The 19,434-nt window shown below is 39.3% G+C and overlaps 2 protein-coding genes across 7 annotated transcripts in view; one reads left to right on the top strand and one right to left on the bottom strand.

Moving 5' to 3' along the window:
• Positions 1–12,684, top strand: part of PCNX4 (pecanex 4) — a 21,618-nt gene extending 8,934 nt beyond the window's left edge. For 3 of the 6 annotated variants that reach the window (XM_039319555.1, XM_039319556.1, XM_039319553.1), the window contains exons 7-11: positions 445–808; positions 2,256–2,359; positions 4,102–5,153; positions 7,863–8,049; positions 11,862–12,684. In XM_039319555.1, coding sequence (XP_039175489.1) covers positions 445–808; positions 2,256–2,359; positions 4,102–5,153; positions 7,863–8,049; positions 11,862–12,113 — 1,959 coding nt within the window. In that variant the 3' untranslated portion in view covers positions 12,114–12,684. Of the gene's footprint in view, positions 1–444; positions 809–2,255; positions 2,360–4,101; positions 5,154–5,247; positions 8,050–11,861 lie in introns of those variants that run through there. The other 3 variants (XR_005553724.1, XR_005553723.1, XM_039319557.1) reach the window with 3 other exon arrangements.
• The window catches only part of DHRS7 (dehydrogenase/reductase 7), a 22,871-nt gene continuing 15,862 nt past the window's right edge, over positions 12,426–19,434 (bottom strand). Inside the window, exons 3-7 of the mRNA XM_039319558.1 lie at positions 17,853–17,959; positions 17,282–17,521; positions 16,410–16,532; positions 15,207–15,422; positions 12,426–13,702 (exon numbers count right to left, since the gene is read on the bottom strand). Coding sequence (XP_039175492.1) covers positions 13,667–13,702; positions 15,207–15,422; positions 16,410–16,532; positions 17,282–17,521; positions 17,853–17,959 — 722 coding nt within the window. The 3' untranslated portion in view covers positions 12,426–13,666. The remainder of the gene's footprint in view (positions 13,703–15,206; positions 15,423–16,409; positions 16,533–17,281; positions 17,522–17,852; positions 17,960–19,434) is intronic.

The raw sequence follows: 19,434 nt of genomic DNA, 5'->3' as shown, positions 1-19,434 counted from the left end.
CTGTTCTTCATAATCACCTGAGCAAGGCCTCCAGTAGATTATTTTTGAAATTGGGCAGATTCATGTAGGTGTGCATAACTGATACATTTTTGGTCAAGTTTTAGACTATTTAAATCTTAAATTTAAGACTTTCATTTTGAATTAAACTTCGTGACATATTGACAAACAGGACATCTGTCATAATGCTTATTTGCCTACTTCAGTTAATCTGGGAAAAACCTTCTGATTTTTCAAAAGCAGCCTCATATCATTCTGTATTGGCAAAGTTAATTTCCTCTTTTTACCCTCCTTTCAAAATCAATTCAGATTCTTCAATCGAAGTTCAAAAAGCTTGAGCTGCTTCACTAATGAAAGTTCAGGGTCTTTCATGAACACTCCAAATGCTTTAGAAAAAAGAAGCATATAAATGAAGGAAAAACATTATTGCTATTTCTCTCTTATTAGGTTGGAATTATTCGGAGTCGGCTGTTTCAATTTGTTTCAAAATTGCAGTTTGCCATTACTGTTCTCTCGACATCGTGGACAGAAAAAAAACAACGCCGGAAATCCACAGCTACTCTGATTACACTGAACATTGCTTTCTTTCCAATTGTATTGGCCATCATAATGCTGTCTTCATTGCTTTCTTCCCCCTTGCTATCACTTTTTAGTCTCCCAATATTTTTGATAGGCTTTCCAAGACCAGTCCGAAGCTGGCCAGGACCTGTGGGCATGATGGCCTGTATAGGTCCTGATGCTGTTTATTATCAACAGATGATTCCAAGTTTAAGGACTGCATTGCAATCAGCATTCTCAACAGGCAGGTTAGGTAAGTTAAAAATTGATTCTGCTCATGAGACCAACTGACCTAGCATCCATGAACTTACCCTTATCTGCAAAGGAATCTCTGCTGCAGGTTTCTAGACACCGCAGGACTGATTTACAGGCTCTTGTGTAATAATATCATAGATGTAGGAAATTATTTGCTGATATAATCTGAGTGAAATTTCAGTATCATAGAAATGAAAATAGAATTTCTTCCTATACCACCAAACTGATGCTTTGGTTTGCTTGTCTCTGTTCCATGAGCTCAAGGTAGCCTACATGTATTCCCTGATCCAATTTAATCTCTACAACAAAATCCTAAGAGTAATTTGGCTGAATGATAGCAATTAGCCCAGAGTCCACCCAATGCAGCAATGTAGGTGATGGTTTTGATTCTGTAATGACTGGAGAGAGAAGAAAAAGAGATGTTTGAAATTTCCACAACTAACCAGAGAACTAAAAGTAGCAGCCTGATCATTAGGGGCTATATGCTGAGGGAATTAAAAATGTTTTAAATTTTTTTTTAAAAAAAGACTCTGGTCTTTAATGGGACTCTTGACTAGGTATGCTTAACCTCAGCCATTCAGAGTCGCTTCGAATTGTGAGATGGGTGGCAAATAAATTTAATCACTTTATATATTCAGGCTGAGCATATTTTATCAGTTTAAGCAGCAGTGTAGAATTACGTTTTTTATACATATAAAAATGGTAGCAAGAGAATGCACTCTTTTTGTTCAGCAGTTCTAAAAAGGCTATTTAATTTTAATGATATAAAGGCAGGTTTCTTGAATTCACTTTTAGGCTATTCTGAAATTTAAGATTTTCAGCTGTGATAGTTTGGACATGACTGGAAATTTACTGATGCAATGATATTTCCCTAACCTCAGCCATTCAGAGTTGCTTCGAATTGTGAGATGAGTGGCAAATAAATTTAATAATAATAATGACCTCTACAAGTATATCAAAGAAAGAGAATTGATGTAACATTATGTTATGTACAATAGTGGAGTTTTATTTTAATATATATTTGTAATTAATATTTTGCAGAAAATTACAAAACTTTATTAAACTCCAGCTGAAATACCTGAAAATTATATAGTTATCGAAATGTCACTAATTCTTTTGTCACCGGGATATTTTAGGAATAGCATTTTCATAATTATAAGGTTCTGTTCATGTTATAAAACCACCACATTTATTAAAATTTCTAAGCAGTAAAATATCTGAAAAAATGCAAGTTGTATTAATAGCCATGTATCTAGAATTCATATCTATAATAAGCTCACATAGTGGTTTTAAATGAATCCATAATACAACCTAGTTTGTTTATATACTTCTTTTCCATCATGTTATTATATTATGTGATTAACTTTTATTAAAATGAGGACAGTGTAGATCAAAATATCCTGGAGTAAAAGCTAATCCTTATTTTGAGATTCTTGTTTCCAAAGGTATCTGTTCACCTGGATCCCACTACTTGTGCCGATTTCAAGACAGATTAATATGGATCCTTGTTTTAGAAAGAGGCTACACTTACTGTTGTCTTAATATCAAGGCAAGTAGCATTAAAAAAGCATGTGCTGTTCTGCTGTAGTTCCTTTATATATTAGTACAAGTTACCATACTTCTTAAATGTGCAACATATATGAACTAGCTGCCTCATATAACTGAGAAGAGTTGAAAATAAAAGCTCACTTGATTCACTTAAAAGCTATTCAGTTTTCTATTAAGTTGAAAACAACAGCCATTTTCACTAGTTTCAGTTTAAGAGGTTGTTGTATTTTCTGACTACATATACAGTAGCCTATTAATATCCATGTTTAGAAACTAGCCAAAATGGTGCCACCATTGGGCTAGAGAAGCAATAAAGTATACCAAAACAAATACATACAGTGTGTATTGGGAAGAATGAAAGTTCGATAGATGGGGTGTTGGGAGGGAGTATCTTCTAGAAAGAGCTTGGATAGATGGATGAAAGTTAATCATAATACTCCACGCTTCAGTCTTTTATGCTTTTATCCTTCCTTCCTCCAAAGGCTTGTGTTGCTTTCTCACTTATCTGTAATAATCATAAAGAGGAATTTATGAGAAAGTAACTGGTCCAGCGTACTAGCTATGAAAAAATTCCTGCCTGAATATTGCATTCTCTTATGCCTCAATTATTCCAGTCCACATCATAGCTTAATGTGGTTACAATTGCCTGTTTAGCAGTTTTCACTATAGTCACTGCTCCTTTATACTTTTAATTATTGTTACTGTATAATAATATAGAATTGTGATGTATTTTTATTCTTAGAAAGTCGGGGATAGATTTGGTTTAGTGGTACAGACTAATTCTGCAATTCCGACTTCTCTGTGTAGAGCAAGAAAATTCCTATCTAATAACCCTTGTAGCATTATTTAACTTACTTGGAGAAATAGAGGAAAAGAAGATAAAAACATGATTTTTTTTCTCTTTATTTTTTGCTTCTTCACTACTTCCAGTTTGACTTTCCTTCTGTGTTATGAAAAATGAAAGAATCAGATATGGGGCTTATTACAAATTGTCATTGTTTGTATTTTAGTATTTGTAATTCCATTTCTCTAGTGAAAATGTCACAGATAAAAGTAATCAAACACATCTTGAAAGTCATCTTGGATAATCAGAGCAAGAATGTTATCTAACATTACTGATTCTCATAATTGTCCCATATAAGTTGATACTGAGATACTTTGTAAAGTTGTGCACACTCTGAAAATGAATTGGTGTCATTTAAACATCACTTTATTTTTAATAAGCAAATTTCTTAGAACAGCAGCACCTTTTTGCAACTTTAAGCTAAATCCTCAAAATGTTGGATGACTTTGATGAATAGCACAGAGGAACTGTTTTTGTACAAGATTGGAATGCTTTTTCTGAATCATTTTTAAATTATGCACTGCCTTATTTGTCATGTGATAATCATAGTACAAATCTAAATCTTTGCTCTGGGTTTAAATGGGAAACAAAGAAAGAAATAAAAAAAGGAGCATGATGTGTTAGTATGGCTTAAATGGTTAGCATTGGTTGGCTGATGAGGAACATGATCTTTGCTCCGCCCTCTTCTACATTGTTTTCATTATTCTAATTCCAGATTGCTGTGATATCCAAATCAAGAAGTGTTGTAAATAATATTATCCTCAATATTAAGATTTTGTATAGTTCAGTAAATTAGTATGTATTCAGCCTATATCTGAAACATTGTGCTGCTTGGTGTCTATACAAGTACTTGAAATACCTTGGGTGGCTTTTTTCCCCTCCCCCCCCTTTTAATCCAGGGTTTAGAATTGCAGGAAACCTCCTGTCATACTGCTGAAGCTCACAGAGTTGATGATATTTTTGCGATGGCCTTTGAACATCAGGAACATAATAAGATGTTCTCCCTCAACCCTCATTTTGGAAATATTTTAACACCTTGTGCTGCTCTTCCTGTAAAACTCTACTCAGATGCCAGAAATACCTTATCTGGAATAATTGATTCCCCTGAAAATCGGAAGCAGTTGAAAGAAGACTTCATAAAAGTACTCTTATGGATGCTAGTTCAGTACTGCTATAAGAAGTCAAAAACACCTAGAACCCTTGAAAAGATGTCTAAACCTCAACAGGAGTACTCTTCAGCAGGACCATCTGAAGTTTTTAAGGCAATAGAAAGACCAGTTTCATGGAAAGAGGAAGATGGACTCAGTGTGGAATCTACAGAAGAGTGGACTGATGATAGCAATCTCTTTGATGATGAACCTAGCAAAAAAACATTAAAAACAAATGTCACAGTACCACAAAGTGGTTCACCAAGACCTTTCTATTCTCTTCCAGGCTCAGTAGAAATACATACTACAGATGATGAAGTACTTGAAGTAGCCAGTGTGAATAAACTGTATAAAACAGTTGTTCTCGGTCTTCCTGTTGTAGATGCTGGAAAACAGTGGGGAAATATGGATTCATCCCCTATTAAATTCAGTAACTTCTATTCTGAGTTATTAAGCATTCCTGAAGAATGGAGAACTGCACCATTATCAGCTGCCAAATTCCATCAGATGAAGCAGAAGTTTCCAATAGAATGGTATCATTTTTTACTTCGCCAGCTAGACCTATTTCATTTGAAAGAAAACCCTTCGAATTTACTCGAAGATCTTTTTAAAGACACTGCTTTGAAGGATTTGTATGTCCAGAGTGCCTTATCCTGTTACATTGCAATGTTTGGATTAGAGGATACTGTTGTATCTCCTGGTCATATTTTCAGAGCCTACAATGGAAGCCTTCCGTGGTCAGTCTGTGTAGACTGGTTAATAGGAAATCAAGAGTTATATCAATTAACACTAAAAACATTCAGGTAATTAAGATAAGAATAATATTCTGGCTATAAAACAAATAAATTTATAGTCATAAAAGCTATACAAGTCAAATTTGTCTCTTACTGTCTTCAGGGACACAACCATTCAGTTTACAGTTTCTCACTCCTAGTATTCTTGGAAGTTCCCTATCCACATGCTAATCAGGATCATTCTCATCCCTGGTAAGTATCTAAGTCTAGACAAGGCCAACTAGATCCTGCCTGCTGAAGAAACTACATATGATCCAGGAGAGAGGTGTTTTTGGATCATGGTCTATGAGTTTGCTGTCCTTGTTAGTCTATCAGAGGCCAAAGGGGTAAAGATGAGAAGATAATCCCCAAATGTTTCCATGTATAGCATTTCTATGTTAATAAACACTCCCAGTTAAGATTTTGATTTGGAAGGATGTACTGTATAAGTAATACAGAAACCTTTTGAAATGGACGGACTGGTATTTCAGGTATATTTACTTTGTAAAAGCCTTACAGGTAGAATAGAAAGGGGCATTCTGAAAATGGTATTGCTCGTTAAGTCAAAAAACGTAAACTGTCAAAGGCTTCCAAAACTTTAGAACAGGAGAGAGAGCAGTGTCATACGCTACAAAAAGTTAGTATTGGTGAATTTTTAAAATAACTATTCTAAGGGATCAGTTTCTATAATGCTATAGCAGAAGAGCTATTGCTTTGTAATGAAATCTCACTAATGTGTTCCTGAAATTCTCAGTGACAAAGTTTTCTTATACAGGTAATCCCCGAGCTATGAGCATTCACTTAATGCTCGTTCAAAATTACGCCCCCTAGTGTTTACGAGCAAGTCCTGAAATTGCGAATATTGCAGCACCACGGCAATCGTTCGCTCTTATGAGTGACCGCAGTGGCTCTGCAACATTCACCCTGGTTATTCCCTCCCTCCCCACCCCTGCCCGGGTTTCCCTAGGCACCAGGCCTTCAATACTCACCCTGCGAAGATCGAGATCCTTCGCTTTCTTGGCTGCTCCAGGCCTTCGGCACTTTCGCAGAGAATGGAGGCCTAAAGTTAATGCAAGATCAGTTGGGTGAGATCTCACACTACTGATCTCGCGTAATCTCATGGTACTTTAGGTCTCTGTTCTCTGCAACACAGAATGGAACCGAAGCCAGGGGACGCTTCCACGTGCCTCCGGAGGCTGGATTGGGGCATTGGAGGCCTTTTCCAGGCTGCTGCCACCCAGATCTAAAGCTGGGGAATGCTTCCACACCCCCCTCACGGTCCGATCTGGGCTCCAGAGGCTTTTTCCAGGCTACTGCTGCCTGGATCTGAGCCCGGGGAACGCTTACATAGCCCTCCAGTGGCCTATTTTTGGGTGGCAGTGGCCTGAAAAAGGCCTCTGGAACCCGGATCAGGCCGCGGGGGGTGCGGAAACTTCTCCTGGCCTCGGACCGGGGCAGCAGCAGGAACCGCGGCAGAGAGGATCTTTTCCAGGTGAGCCCGGCGCAGCAGGAAGGGAGGGGGAAGCATGATGTATCTTATTGTGTTGGGGAGGCCTTGGGGACCTGTTCCATAACTAGGCCCTACATGGCCTTCCCCACCCTGAAATACCTCATGTTCACTTAACAAGTCGTGTGCATTTTAACAAGCAAGGGAGTGATCTTGTTTGAGGTAAGAGATTCACTCTGCGAGTTTTACACTCGTAACTCAAGGACTGTATTGTGGCAAGAAAATAAAAGTGTTGCATAAGAGTCAGTAGTTCCTTATGCACACCCACAGCTAGGAGGCAGATTGTTATGTATGTACACTCAGTGCAATATACAAACATCAGCAGATACATAATGTGAATTGTCTCAAGTTTGCCCAGTGAAATTCAATAAAAGTTTATAAAATATCACTTTTAAATTGCGCACAAGAATCACTTGGCAATGGACTACTCATCTACTCCACAGGCTATTGCTGTCCAGACCATTTGGTTTGAAATAATGGTAGGTGTATTAACTTTGTTCCAGTATTCAAGGAGGGAGGAATTTTTGATATGTCTTCTCAGTGTGAAATTGTTAGAAAGTTATGCAGGTTCAAAGCAATTTTAAATTTTGCTTTGATGTGTTTAGATTAGCAAATAAAATGCCATGCCCAGCCAGATGAGTATGTGCTGCCTGATAAATGCTTAATGAAAAAGAGAGCTAAGATAACATATTGGAAGGAAATTAATAACGATCTGATTCATATATTGCCCTAGGTTATGGCAGTCAGCTACGCTATAATTAGTGAACTTCCATATCCTGCTAATCCATATGTTATAATGTACAAACCTCTATACCTTCAGTTTGCTAAAGGCAACTCAACAAATTTGATTGTCACTTAGTCTGCTTTCTAGAACCAGCGATTGAAATTACTGGCCAAACAAAGACAAAAATTTATCATCATAAGACTAAAAATAGGAGATTTTCATAGGAGATTATGATCTTAATATTGAGAAATTGGATTTGAATTAACAGTAGTAGGTTGGAGGCTGTATGACTGCCTTCATAATGCTTGCAATATATGGCCCCAAACATATATGATAGAGATGTTATCTGTCAAATTGATAAGTTGTCTATCAAGTTGATAACTAAACCTACTACTATAGATCTGCCATCCACTTATATATCATTATAGAGGCTATTGTCCAGATATATTTCTAGAATTATTCTGCTTTTTTTTTCATTATATATTTTGATGTGTTGTGTGTTTATCAGATATACAGTGAAGCTTATGGTTGATAAAGCAAGCCTGGGTCCAGTTGAAGATTTTAAAGAGCTGTTAAACTATCTTGAAGAATATGAAAATGACTGGTACATTGGTTTGGTGTCTGAAAAGGAATGGCCACAAGCTGTTTTACAAGAAACGCCATATCTTTTTTCTTTGGGGCATGATCCAAATATGGTAAGAGATTCATGACTTTTAAATGGATTTTTCACTAATATGCCACTTATTCCATTCTTGAATTTAATGGCAATACTTACATATGTTTTCTGTTGCTCTTGTCAAGTAGTTGTTTATCAAGCTGGTGTTGTGATCCTAGCCCTCCATTAGTAATAGGTGGCATAATTAATTAATGTTTTCATTGTGAATTTAGATGGCAAAGCTAAGTATCAATGAAGGACTTGTTTCTGGAAAAGTCTGTAAATAATTAGTTTATTAATGTAAGTTCCTTAACAAAATAGCTTAAGATCTGTTTCATTAAAAATCTGCCTAAGTAAGATATCCACAGCTGATTGTGACATTCATTCTTGTGGAATCCTATTAGAAAAAAACTGCTTATGTGTCACTTCCAACTTCAGAATTTGCCATTGCAGTTGATAACATTTGCTTTGTTTTCAGAAAACATATTAAGTTATATTCTAGGTCAGGGATGTCAAACTCAATTTCATTGAGGGCCGCATCAACATTGCAGTTGCCCTCGGGGGGGGGGGTGGCCAGGGTGGGTGCGGCCTACCAGGTGGGTGTGGATGGAGTGGGTATGGCCTACTGGGTGGGCATGGCCAGCTCTACATCGTTCGCGTCAAGGGTGCCTGTGGGGGCCTGGGCAGGTGTGGGACAGATCTGAGGGTCTCTGGCAGAAGAGGGTGGGACCAGGGCAAGTGCCAAGGCATGGTCTACTGGAGGAGCCTCTCAGGCCATGTGGGTGGGACTGGATGGTGGTGCGGGCTGCCCGGAGCCCTGGGCAGCAGAGGTCAAACACCCAGCCTGGCCCTCAAGCACCCACGGCACCAAACCCAGCCCCACTTCCCCAAGGGGGCACCCAGCTGCACTTAACTCCTCCTCAAGGCTGCTGCTGTTGTGCTTGCTCTCCTTAGCCAGGTTGCTCATGATGGGTACGAGGGCAAAGTCAGAGAGAGGCCCATTCTCTCTCCATGGGAGGAGACCCGGCTTTGTATCCAAAGCTTTCTTAGCAATAGGATGGGAGACTCCCAGGATAGGCCAGATGGAGGGGGCAAGAGGATGGTGAAAGGGCAGCAGGGCAGGACTAAGGCAAGACTTCCCTCAGACCCTCCCCTCCCTCCCTTCCTTCCTTCCTTCCTTCCTTCCTTCCTTCCTTCCTTCCTTCCTTCCTTCCTTCCTTTCTTCCTAAGAACAGAGTGGTGGGAAAATATTTGAGATGAGGGAGAGAGAAAAACAGGCAAGAAACGCAGCTGGGGAGATGTCACTCTTTGTGAGGAATGAAGAAATGCACCATCGCCTGGAAGTGGCCAGCACATGGCCTCACGTACTTCACATATCTGGCTTGGTGGGCTCTGGGGGGGGGGGGTGCCATGAGCAGCGTGAGAGTCAACGTTACCTGCGCAATGCTACCCAGCCCCCAGCCTGCCCGGTTTCGGCAGGCAGCAAGGCGCTCTCCTCACAGCGCCGAGGCTGAGCCAGGCGGCGTGAATCTGAAAAGAAGTGTGATGCCACCCAGCCTGTCCAGTTTCAGCAGGCAGAGGGGCACTTCCCTCACAGCGCCAAGAGGCTGAACCGGACAGCACAAATCCAAAAAGAAACGCGATGCTGCCCAGCCCCCAGCCTGCCCAGTTTCGGCAGGCAGCGGGGCGCCAAGAGCTGAGCCGGGTGGCACGAATCTGATGAGAAGTGCAATGCTGCCTAATCCTCAGCCTGCCCAATTTCAGCAGGCAACAAGGTGCAAAGCTGGTGAGCTTTGTACTGCCCGGCTCAACCTCTCAGCGCTGTGAGGAGAGCGCCCCACTGCCTGCCGAAACCCCTCCCCCAGAACCCATCAAGCCAGATATGTGAAGTAGGTGAGGCACTTCCAGGCGATGGTGCATTTCTTCATTCCTCATAGGGTGACACCTCCCCAGCATGCACCCAGGGGATGGGGCCAACACGGCAGGGGCTGGTTCCTGGCCGTTTCCAGACGGCCTTGTGGAGCTAAGACTGAATACATTTCAGCATAGATGGCCACCACAAAATTGTACATTGGCTCCTGGCCGGCCTGGGCCAGGACCAAGGCAGCGGGAGCTGTTCCCTCACTGTTTCCAGAATGGCTTCGCGGGCCACGTGAAACCACTTCGCAGGCCGCATCTGGCCCCCGGGCCTTGTGTTTGACATGTCTGTTCTAGGTGTCTTTTTAGGGTTTAAAGTTTCATTGTGTAAATATTGTTTAGTTAATTCCTGTACTTAATCTTTTAAAACAAAAATGCTCAATTTTTTTCTCGGCTGAGGGACTTTATATTTTGGAGGGCTGCATTAAAAAAAAAAAGGTGGGATCATGACATACAGGTAATCCTTGTCTTTAAACACAGTTGAGACTGGAATTTTCATCACTAAGCAAAGTAGTCATTAAACAATTCACCCTTGATTTTATGACCATTTTGCCATAGTTGTGAAGCAAATCACACAGTTGACTTTGTTTGTCCCTGAGGAAGGTTGCAAATGACATCATGCAACCTCAGGATGCTGCAGCCATAGTGAATACATGCAGTTGCCAAGTGTCTGAATTTTGATTATATGACCATGGAGATGCTGCGATGGTTGTAAGTCACTTTTTTCAGCAGCATTGCAACTTTGAACAGTTAAATGAATGGTTGTAAATGGAGGACGATCTGTACTAAAATGGATTATGTATGTAATATGACCACTCTCTAGCCATGTTTTGACATTACCCACCTCTATCATAATTAAAATTGCAATTTGATAACCATTTTTAGAGACTTTTAGAGGTCCAGATTTCTGTTTGTGGCCTGGAACCTCAAACTGATTATCTCTGTGATAAAAGCACTGTAACAATAATTTGGGACCAAGGAATAAAATGACTGACATAACAGATGATATGCATCCAAAGGAAAAAAGCAAAACAAAACTTGAAGAATAATACAAAATCTTACAGGCTCACCAGCTTCCCAACTGAAGGCCTGGACAATATCCCAGTTTTAGTGCTTTTCAAAACATCATCAGGGTGGGAGCCATGCAGATTTCCGAGGGAATGCTACACAGGTAGACCTCAGCTTATGACCACAATTGAGCCCAAAATTTATGTTGCTAAGTGAGAAATTTGTTAAGTGGATTTTGCCCCATTTTATGACTTTTCTTGCCACATTTGTTAAGTGAATCCCTACTGGTGTTAAATTAGTAACACAGTTGTTAAGTGAATCTGGCTTCCCCATTGAGTTTGCTTGTGAGAAGGTCTCAAAAAGTGATCACATGACCTTGGGATATAGCAATGGTCATAAATATGAACCAGCTGCCAACCATCTGAATTTTGATCAGGTGATCATGGGGATGCTGCAACAATCATAAGTGTGAAAAATGGTCATAAGTCACTTTTTTCAGTGCTCTTGTAAGTTTGAATGGTCACTAAGTGAACTGTTGTAAGTTGAGGACTATCTGTACCAGAGGCACCGTGACCTAGAATACACACATCCAACGTGTCACTAGATGACATTTTTTAACAGAAGCACCGAGTCTGTTGAATTGTACTGGTTGGGATTCAGAGTCTTCTTCCATTAACCCGTACATTAAAAGGAACATAACTTAAACTGACCCATCCCATTGCCGGCAATGGAAACACCGGCCCGATACATTGCGGATGTCATGTGACGTCGCGAGTTTGACATGTCTGCTCTAGACCAACCATATCTTGATCAACAGTTTTCACAATATCCATGGCCCGGATTTTTCTTAGTGAAGAAAAATAAAATCTGATTTCTCTGCAGTGTTCAAAGACAAGGTGACTCTTTGTACTTCTCTTTATTTTTCAGGGAGTTTACACTTGCAGGATACTCACACTTCAAGAATTCCTAGTACAAGTGGGAAAACTGAATGATGAAGCTGTCAGAGGACAGTGGGGGAATCTGTCTTGGGAGCTGTTATATGCCACAAATGATGATGAGGAACGCTATAGCATCCAAGCACACCCTGTTCTCCTGAGGAACCTGACCATACAAGCTGCAGATCCTCCCCTTGGCTATCCTGTTTATTCTTCTGAACCTCTTCATCTGACTTTCTTGTAGTTCCCAGGATGAAGTCAGTTCATTCCACTGAAAATAAGTGTGGAATCGGGCACTTCTTTGGAGAGGAATTTTGACCATTTGCCTTTCAGCATCAGGTGACTATGGGAGAAGACTTAATGCAGGCAATAAGAAAATTATGCATTTTAATGATGTATATTGTGTGCATTTTATACAAAATCCCCCAAACCATTACCAATACTGTATTGACTTTCACAGGGATGTAAATTTATATACCTTAAACCATAGATAAGTATTTTACTATAAGATGGAGATTATATCTATAATTGTTATAGTATAAGTTTATTTTTTTCATTTGCTAAATCATACATTTGTATTATGAAAGGGATATTTGAAAAAAATATTTAATATCTATTCAATTTTGAAAAAGAAACATTGGTTAAGAATTACAAATTGAATATTAGGGGAAAGAAATATCCTGGTTTCCAGCCTCATTCGGCAACCATAAGCACAGACTTGCAACCATGCTCCTACTTACAAACAAATCCTGCCTATTTACTAACGAGGAAAAAATGGGAGGTCAACAAAATAGGTTGTGAGGGTACACAAAAAAGCAGAAAGCCAGGTCACAATGGGAGACAAATATACTACCTGACAGATCAGTCATAAAGTTTAGAGTTGTCAAGGCCTGACCAAGCAGATTTACCATCATAAGGCTATATTGCTTGTAGGAGAGGTACTATAAAATCTGTATTTAGTTTCCTGTCACAGTGAAAAAGAATTCTGTTCATCTGCAGTTGGTAGAACTGTAAATCATACAGTGTAACTCCAAGAATCAACACTGGCTTTTTAGTACTTCATTGTTGAGTTGGAAATAGCAGATAGAAGTTATTAAGCTAGCTTATAAAAGACTGAAATAGAGCACATTTTAAGTGATTTACTAAAGGTTTCAAAAATATGACTGAGCTCATATATTATAATAAGCTATTTATTAAGAGAACATAATCACTGTGGTTCATATAGCATATTGTGAATGTGGCTGGGTCTTGTTTGTGGCCCTTTGCCATTCATTTTCCCATCCTCAGTCCCAATCCTGACTGGGGCCAAAAATGTTGCTGTTTTTGCATTTTGAAAGGGAAGGGTTTAATTGGCTGAAATAAGCACTTTAAGCACTGCAGAGGCTTAATGCATCCATGGAGCTCCTGAGAATGGATCCTGGCCAATTCACTTTAAGAATACAGTCCCTGGCATACTATGAAAAGTTTGTGTGGATCTGAAGCCAGTGGAGATTGCACATTCCTGCAGTAGATCATAACCATGTTATAGGCTAGTGTTATATAAACCCAACCAGTATTTGAGGAGATGGGCTGAGAAAAAGATAGATTTGAATCATCATCCTGATGTATATATTGAAAAGCCAACAAGTGAAAGAACTAGCCATTTCATGCTGCAAAGGCAGAAGCTTTTTACAGGTACATCCATTTTGTTGCACATTTTTGCATCTTTTTTTGCCAAACCATAAACTTTTCAAGCAGAGGTTCCTCTTTTCTTTATGCTGGTTCATGTTTGAAAGAATGCTCGGCTGCTTCTTTCTCTTAAGAAGACTTTTTGTAGTAAGAAACATCAGCATCCTGTAAGAAACCATACATGCTACTTAAGCAAGGCTATTCAAATAAAGTAAGCAACGCACCTGGAATACTTCAATCACTTGCATATAATATGCATGTAGAACTCAGAAAAAGCAAAAAAAAGTGTCATTAACATACAATTCCCACTCAGTTATTCACTTTAAAACAATATAAAACTGTGATAACTTATAATCCATACAAAACTAGTGAATTGCAACATTTTAAGGCTTAGCTAATCCAATACACCTCCTAGGACTACATTTTTTTAACATTTAAATATGAAATCTTGAATCTGTAGCATTTCATTAAATAAAACATTTGTGTCTGGAATTAAAGCATGTTAAAACTCCTGGGATGGAAGGATCTCATCTGGTTTAAATGCCCTATTTAGCATCTTGGCTCTGATAAACTATGAACTTGGCTTTGCAAATTTCCAGAATATACTTTGAAAATCTGGTTTGCCTTGATTCTGTACTTATATCAGAGAATACATTCAGATAACCACCTTCTGTTTACATCAGAAAGTGGTAATATTTTCCTTTAAACTTTGAAATGCCTTCTCAATGGAGCTTAAAGGAATAAAAGTTGGATAGCAAATTCTAATAAATAATAACTTCTGACTGTGCAACAACACATAATAATTTTAGTTCTTGGGAAGAACTCAATGCATATGATGGGAAGACCGATGGTTTGACCTGTAATAGAGCTCCAGATTATATTCTCCTGTCATTTCTCCAAAGCGGAAAGAAAAGTGAAACCCACCACCACTGGGGAATTGGGATATCTCTGGTGCTTTACAGAATAGATAGCCAAAAATGTGGTCTGTTCTCTCTTTTGCATTTTGCAGGTTTAACAGGAAAACTGCATAAGGACACAAGAGGTTAATTACCCCACAAACCCTCAACTATTCCAAAAATTAAACTAACTGGATCCCAGTCCCAAGCATTGTTAAAATGCAGTTCTCTGTTATGTTGGGCAAAGCCCTGTGCATTCATAAAGTAATAGGAGTTGTATACATCCGCGCTGCAGCCTCTGAGAAAGCTAAAGATCTAGAACTGGAACAAGAGGATATATTCTGGGATGTACACAAAAACATATGTGTACAGCTTTCAGATTGTGCACCTAATATTCAAAACAGGAACCTTTGTGTTTGGCCTTCCCATAAATGTCCAGTCCAAAACAAACAGGCATGTGCATTTATATCATGCAGGTATTGGAACTGCAGGAACAAATAAATGCATGAGCAAAAGAGATGGAATTTAAAAATCAAGGTGGCAGACACAACTGTTCAATTGAAGTGCATAATTTTGGATGTCCCTGCTAAAAATAGAGCTGCAGTCACTCCTAAAGGGGTATATAGAGCCAAAATATCAATTTCTTGCAAGGAGACCTAAACCTGGAGATATAAATTTGGCAGTTTGTATAACTTACTGCCTTCTCAAATCAGCCAATTTAGTAGGTTTAAATGATACCAGGATAGGAAATAGATTCTATTTTAAGAACATACCACTCCACTCTTGAAGTTCTCTATCCGCTTCTTTCCCATGTTGTTCAATAGCCACCATGCCCAGGTGGGCATATACTGCCACATGTAACAAATTGCCAAGTAGGGATGGTCACTGACCCAGGCTTCCTTCACATCATTAGCCATGCTAACCAAGGTTAAGCGAGCACAGCGGTGAGTTGTCATTTTGTGAGATTGGTCCCCAACGTTTTGATTAACCTGGTAATGAAGTGAATACACAATAGAAAATTAGAGAAAATCAGAATGTGCTACAAGTATGTCTCACTAGGCAAATTAATCTGTGCCCCTCCTTAAAAAATTAGCTACTTGACATTACAGAACTTCTAATGAAGATTCCCTTCTCCTTTTTGCCATCATAAGGAAAAACTAAAACTCAAAATCAGAACAAGAACAACAAAAGTTCAAGTTACAAATTAGGAATAGATATGCTGTTAGAGCAGTGGTTCTCAACCTGTGGGTCAGGACCCCATTTGGGGTCGAACGACCATTTCACGGGGGTCGCCAAACAACGCAGTCCGCCATTTTCCCCCCTTTTCCTTAGTTGTGCTACTCCCTTTTATTAGACTCTTGAATAGAGTCTAATTCTATTGGCTTTAAAAAGCCAATAGGAATTGTCCAGGTTGTCTCTGCCCTGCTGAGCCCGCCAAAAGTCCCATTCTTCAAATGGTGCTGCACCAGTTGAGTAGTCCTCGACTTATGACCGGTTGAGTAGTCCTTGACTTACGAGCGGTTGGGGGTCGCAGCATTGAAACGTTGAGAACCACTGTGTTAGAGAATGCCAGTGCACCATTGCTTGAATTAAATTCCATGGGCATCCCTTTCCTGTTAAACAACATTTAACAGTGCACATTTCTCTAGGCAGATAAAATAATGGTCTTAGCAAATAATTGCAATCACAACATAGGGGCCCAGGTTTGGCCTATTTTGCACTATCATCAGCAATCAAGGAACAAAATCAGTTTGGTTTAGTGGTTAAGGTCGAGGCTAGAAACCAGGAGACTGTGAGTTCTAGTCCCACTTTAGGCATGAAAGTCAGCCTGGTGTCCTTGGGCCAGTCATTCTTTTAGCCCAACTCGCCTCACAGGGTCATTGTGGGGAAAATAGGAGGAGGAAGGACCATTGGCTATGTTCACGATCTTGAGTTATTTGTAAAAATAATAAAGGGGAGATAAAATAATTTCCTACCTTTGAAATTTCTTCAGTAAAGACATTTTGGATAATCTGTGACTGGACAGGCCCTGGGCAGATATTGATTATACTTATCTCAGGATAATCAGCAAGCTCAGGCCGAAGAGAGTTAAAGAAGCCCTAAGAAAGAGCAGCAGTAATTTTATTACAAGGGTCTCCACAACCATGAAAAGAATAAACTATCATGTGCCTCAAAGACTGTAACTGCATACATGTGCAATTATAAACACAACCTACAATGTTGCAAAGTTTTTGTTATCTAGTTATCCCCATTCTGGAACATCCAGTTGCTAATCTTAAATTATTACAGCCACTGAATTCTGGTCATTAATTGAGAGGGAAACACAACTGCTGCTTAGTACTTAGTACTTCAATCTACACAACCCAGCATTTTTTAAATATATGTAGTGTCTTTACTGGATATCTGACATAGGTATCTACAGAGTTATGCAAAAATAAATGTGATCATGTTACAACTTTTTGTATATATTTGAATTTCATAATATGAACAACAGCCCAAATATATTGCTCAAGGTGATATACTTCTTTATTGTTGCTGATTAGCCAATAGGACTAATGTGAATTGCCCAGATATAAATGCAACGTAGTCCAGGGGAAACAGAATTAATACTGGGGTCTCTTCTTTTAACCAAATCTTTGTGGCCTAACCAGCCTTAATATAAGTATAGGGTCTTTCAAACATCATCAAGTTCTCTGGTTGCAATTACTACTGTAGATAATCCTAAAACATCCCGCAAATATCACGAAATTACAGTTTCACGAATGCTAGCAGGAGAACTTCTTGGAGTTGTACTCACAACACATTCTGGGAACCTCATTTGACCAAAGCAGCTGGAAAAGAGACTTACCTGCAAAGCATGTTTGCTGGCACAATACCCAGTTGCTAAGGGAGCTCCCATGACACCCATGACGCTGCTCATCGTGACAATCTTTCCCTGCTTCCTTTGAATCATGTGGTCCAGGACAAATTTGGTTAAGGAAACAGTGCCCAGATAATTGAGTTCCATTATAGCGTTATAAACACTAATGTTTGTATCTACGAAAAGAGAACGCTGAGAACGTCCACCGTTGTTCACCAAAATGTCAATCTTTTGTAAGAAAGGAAATGAAGGAAAAATTCAGCATCAAGAACTGAAATGACTCTGGACTCAGAATGCAAGAATTCAGCTAGTTCCAAGACCTCAAATATAGCTGTATGTGTTTGAATTTCTGAAGCACCAGCTCGTTATGTGCTTTCAACATCATTGTCTGGGATATATATGAAAGGGCTTCTCACACATATCTGCATTTTCATGCTCCCTCTCGGACGCATTGAACCCCTTTAAAAAAAGGAATAATTGTATTCCAAAACAAAAGCAAATATCTCTCTCTTTCTCTCTCTCCTTTCTCCCTCCCCTTTCAAAAAAAAATGAAACTTACCCTTCCAAAATGCTGAAGGACTGTCTTTGTGGCAGATTCATGGGATTCCCTTTCAGTCAAATCAAGTGGCAAAATGAGGATATCTTTATCACTTAGACTGCTGATCTCTAAAGGGAAAATGATAAAATGTCTTGTAGAAATAATGGATCTTCCCTCCATCCCACCCCATAAACATAGCTCAGCATGCAGAAAGGGGCACCCAAATTTCTCCTCTCTCCTCTTGTGATGCTCAATTTTTCACACACTTCTGACTTTTCCTGGTCTGATGAGCATCATTTGGCCATTAAGTGCTTCTTTTGAGTTTTTTTTTAAAATTCATGCTATTGTCATTTGTGACTGCATTTAGTCCACTTATTTTCCATTGGCAGCTCTGTTTTCAAATTTTATTCTATCTATCTGAACAGTCTCTCTAATGACTTGTCTTTGCATAGTGCCCCCAATATTTATGCTCAGGTTTCAATATTTCCATTCCCAGTGAACATCTCTTTGGTATTGCATGATTTGTTCTTCCTGCAAGTCAAGCTATTCTCAATCACCTTTATAAAACATCATTCCCCTTGAGGTATGGTTGGCCCCCACCCTGTAGCTTTTCCAAAAGGCCCTAAAAACATGGCTTTGCAAGAGGACTGTGGACCACATACAGAGGGGCAGATTAGAGTGCAGACCACAATCAAGTGGCAGACTTGATTGTATTGTTGCTGCCATGGGTGGTGGAGATGGTTTTTAATGGTTTTTTTATTATATGATAGATTTTTTTAAAAAATTGTAAGTTGCATTGTCACCTATGTGTGAGTTGGGCGATTATATAAATTTATTTAATGAATAATAAATAAGTTTTCTCCAACATCATAGTTTAAAAATGCATCTTTCACAGCCTTATGTTGCAACTTGGAAATCATGCCCTTGATAATTTGTTAGTATAATTTTTTTTTCCTAACTAACGTGCCAAGTTAGCATAGTACATATTGTTACTGGGGCCTTCGGGTTTAATTCAAATATATTTTTCAGCCCTTCAGAACATGATGTCTGTTAAATCAAGATTGAGAAACCTGCTTTGTTCAGATTGATTGCATGTGACCCTTGGCCTATTTTTAAAGCTACTTTGCAGAAATGGATTCTGAAATCCAACAAGGGATTCGTCCCTTCCCTGGTATTTGGGAGGGACTGCCTGGTGTCAGAAAACAGAAAAGATGGCATCTGAAAGAGAATGAGTATGTGATCACTTTTGGCTCTTGGCCAAGCTCCTGAGGGATGTGATTCTCTCTGAAAAACCAAACTATTATCTCTTAACAAAATATTCAGAAGGCACAAGTAATTTCTAGAGCTGCTTTTCTCAACCTATTGCCCAACAGGGGTCACGTGAACTGAAGACAGGAGGAACTGCAGTCCAACATGTCTGAAGGGCATGAAACTGGGAAAATGTCCCTTTTCTGCACAGCTTCATCCAGGCTTTTATATAGCCCCCGCTTATCTATGAGCAGAATATAAGAGTAAGGGGAGTTTCTGTAAGCTCTTCATATTGTAATTTAAGCAAGGTAAGGAAAGCAGGCAGAACTGGATTTCAGTCATTCTTTACTGGCAA

The sequence above is a fragment of the Crotalus tigris genome, unplaced genomic scaffold (assembly GCF_016545835.1).
Source record: "Crotalus tigris isolate CLP2741 ecotype Arizona unplaced genomic scaffold, ASM1654583v1 scf7180000023598.3388751, whole genome shotgun sequence".
NCBI classification, from domain to species: Eukaryota; Metazoa; Chordata; class Lepidosauria; order Squamata; family Viperidae; genus Crotalus; species Crotalus tigris.
This window is presented reverse-complemented; position numbering and strand designations above follow the sequence as displayed.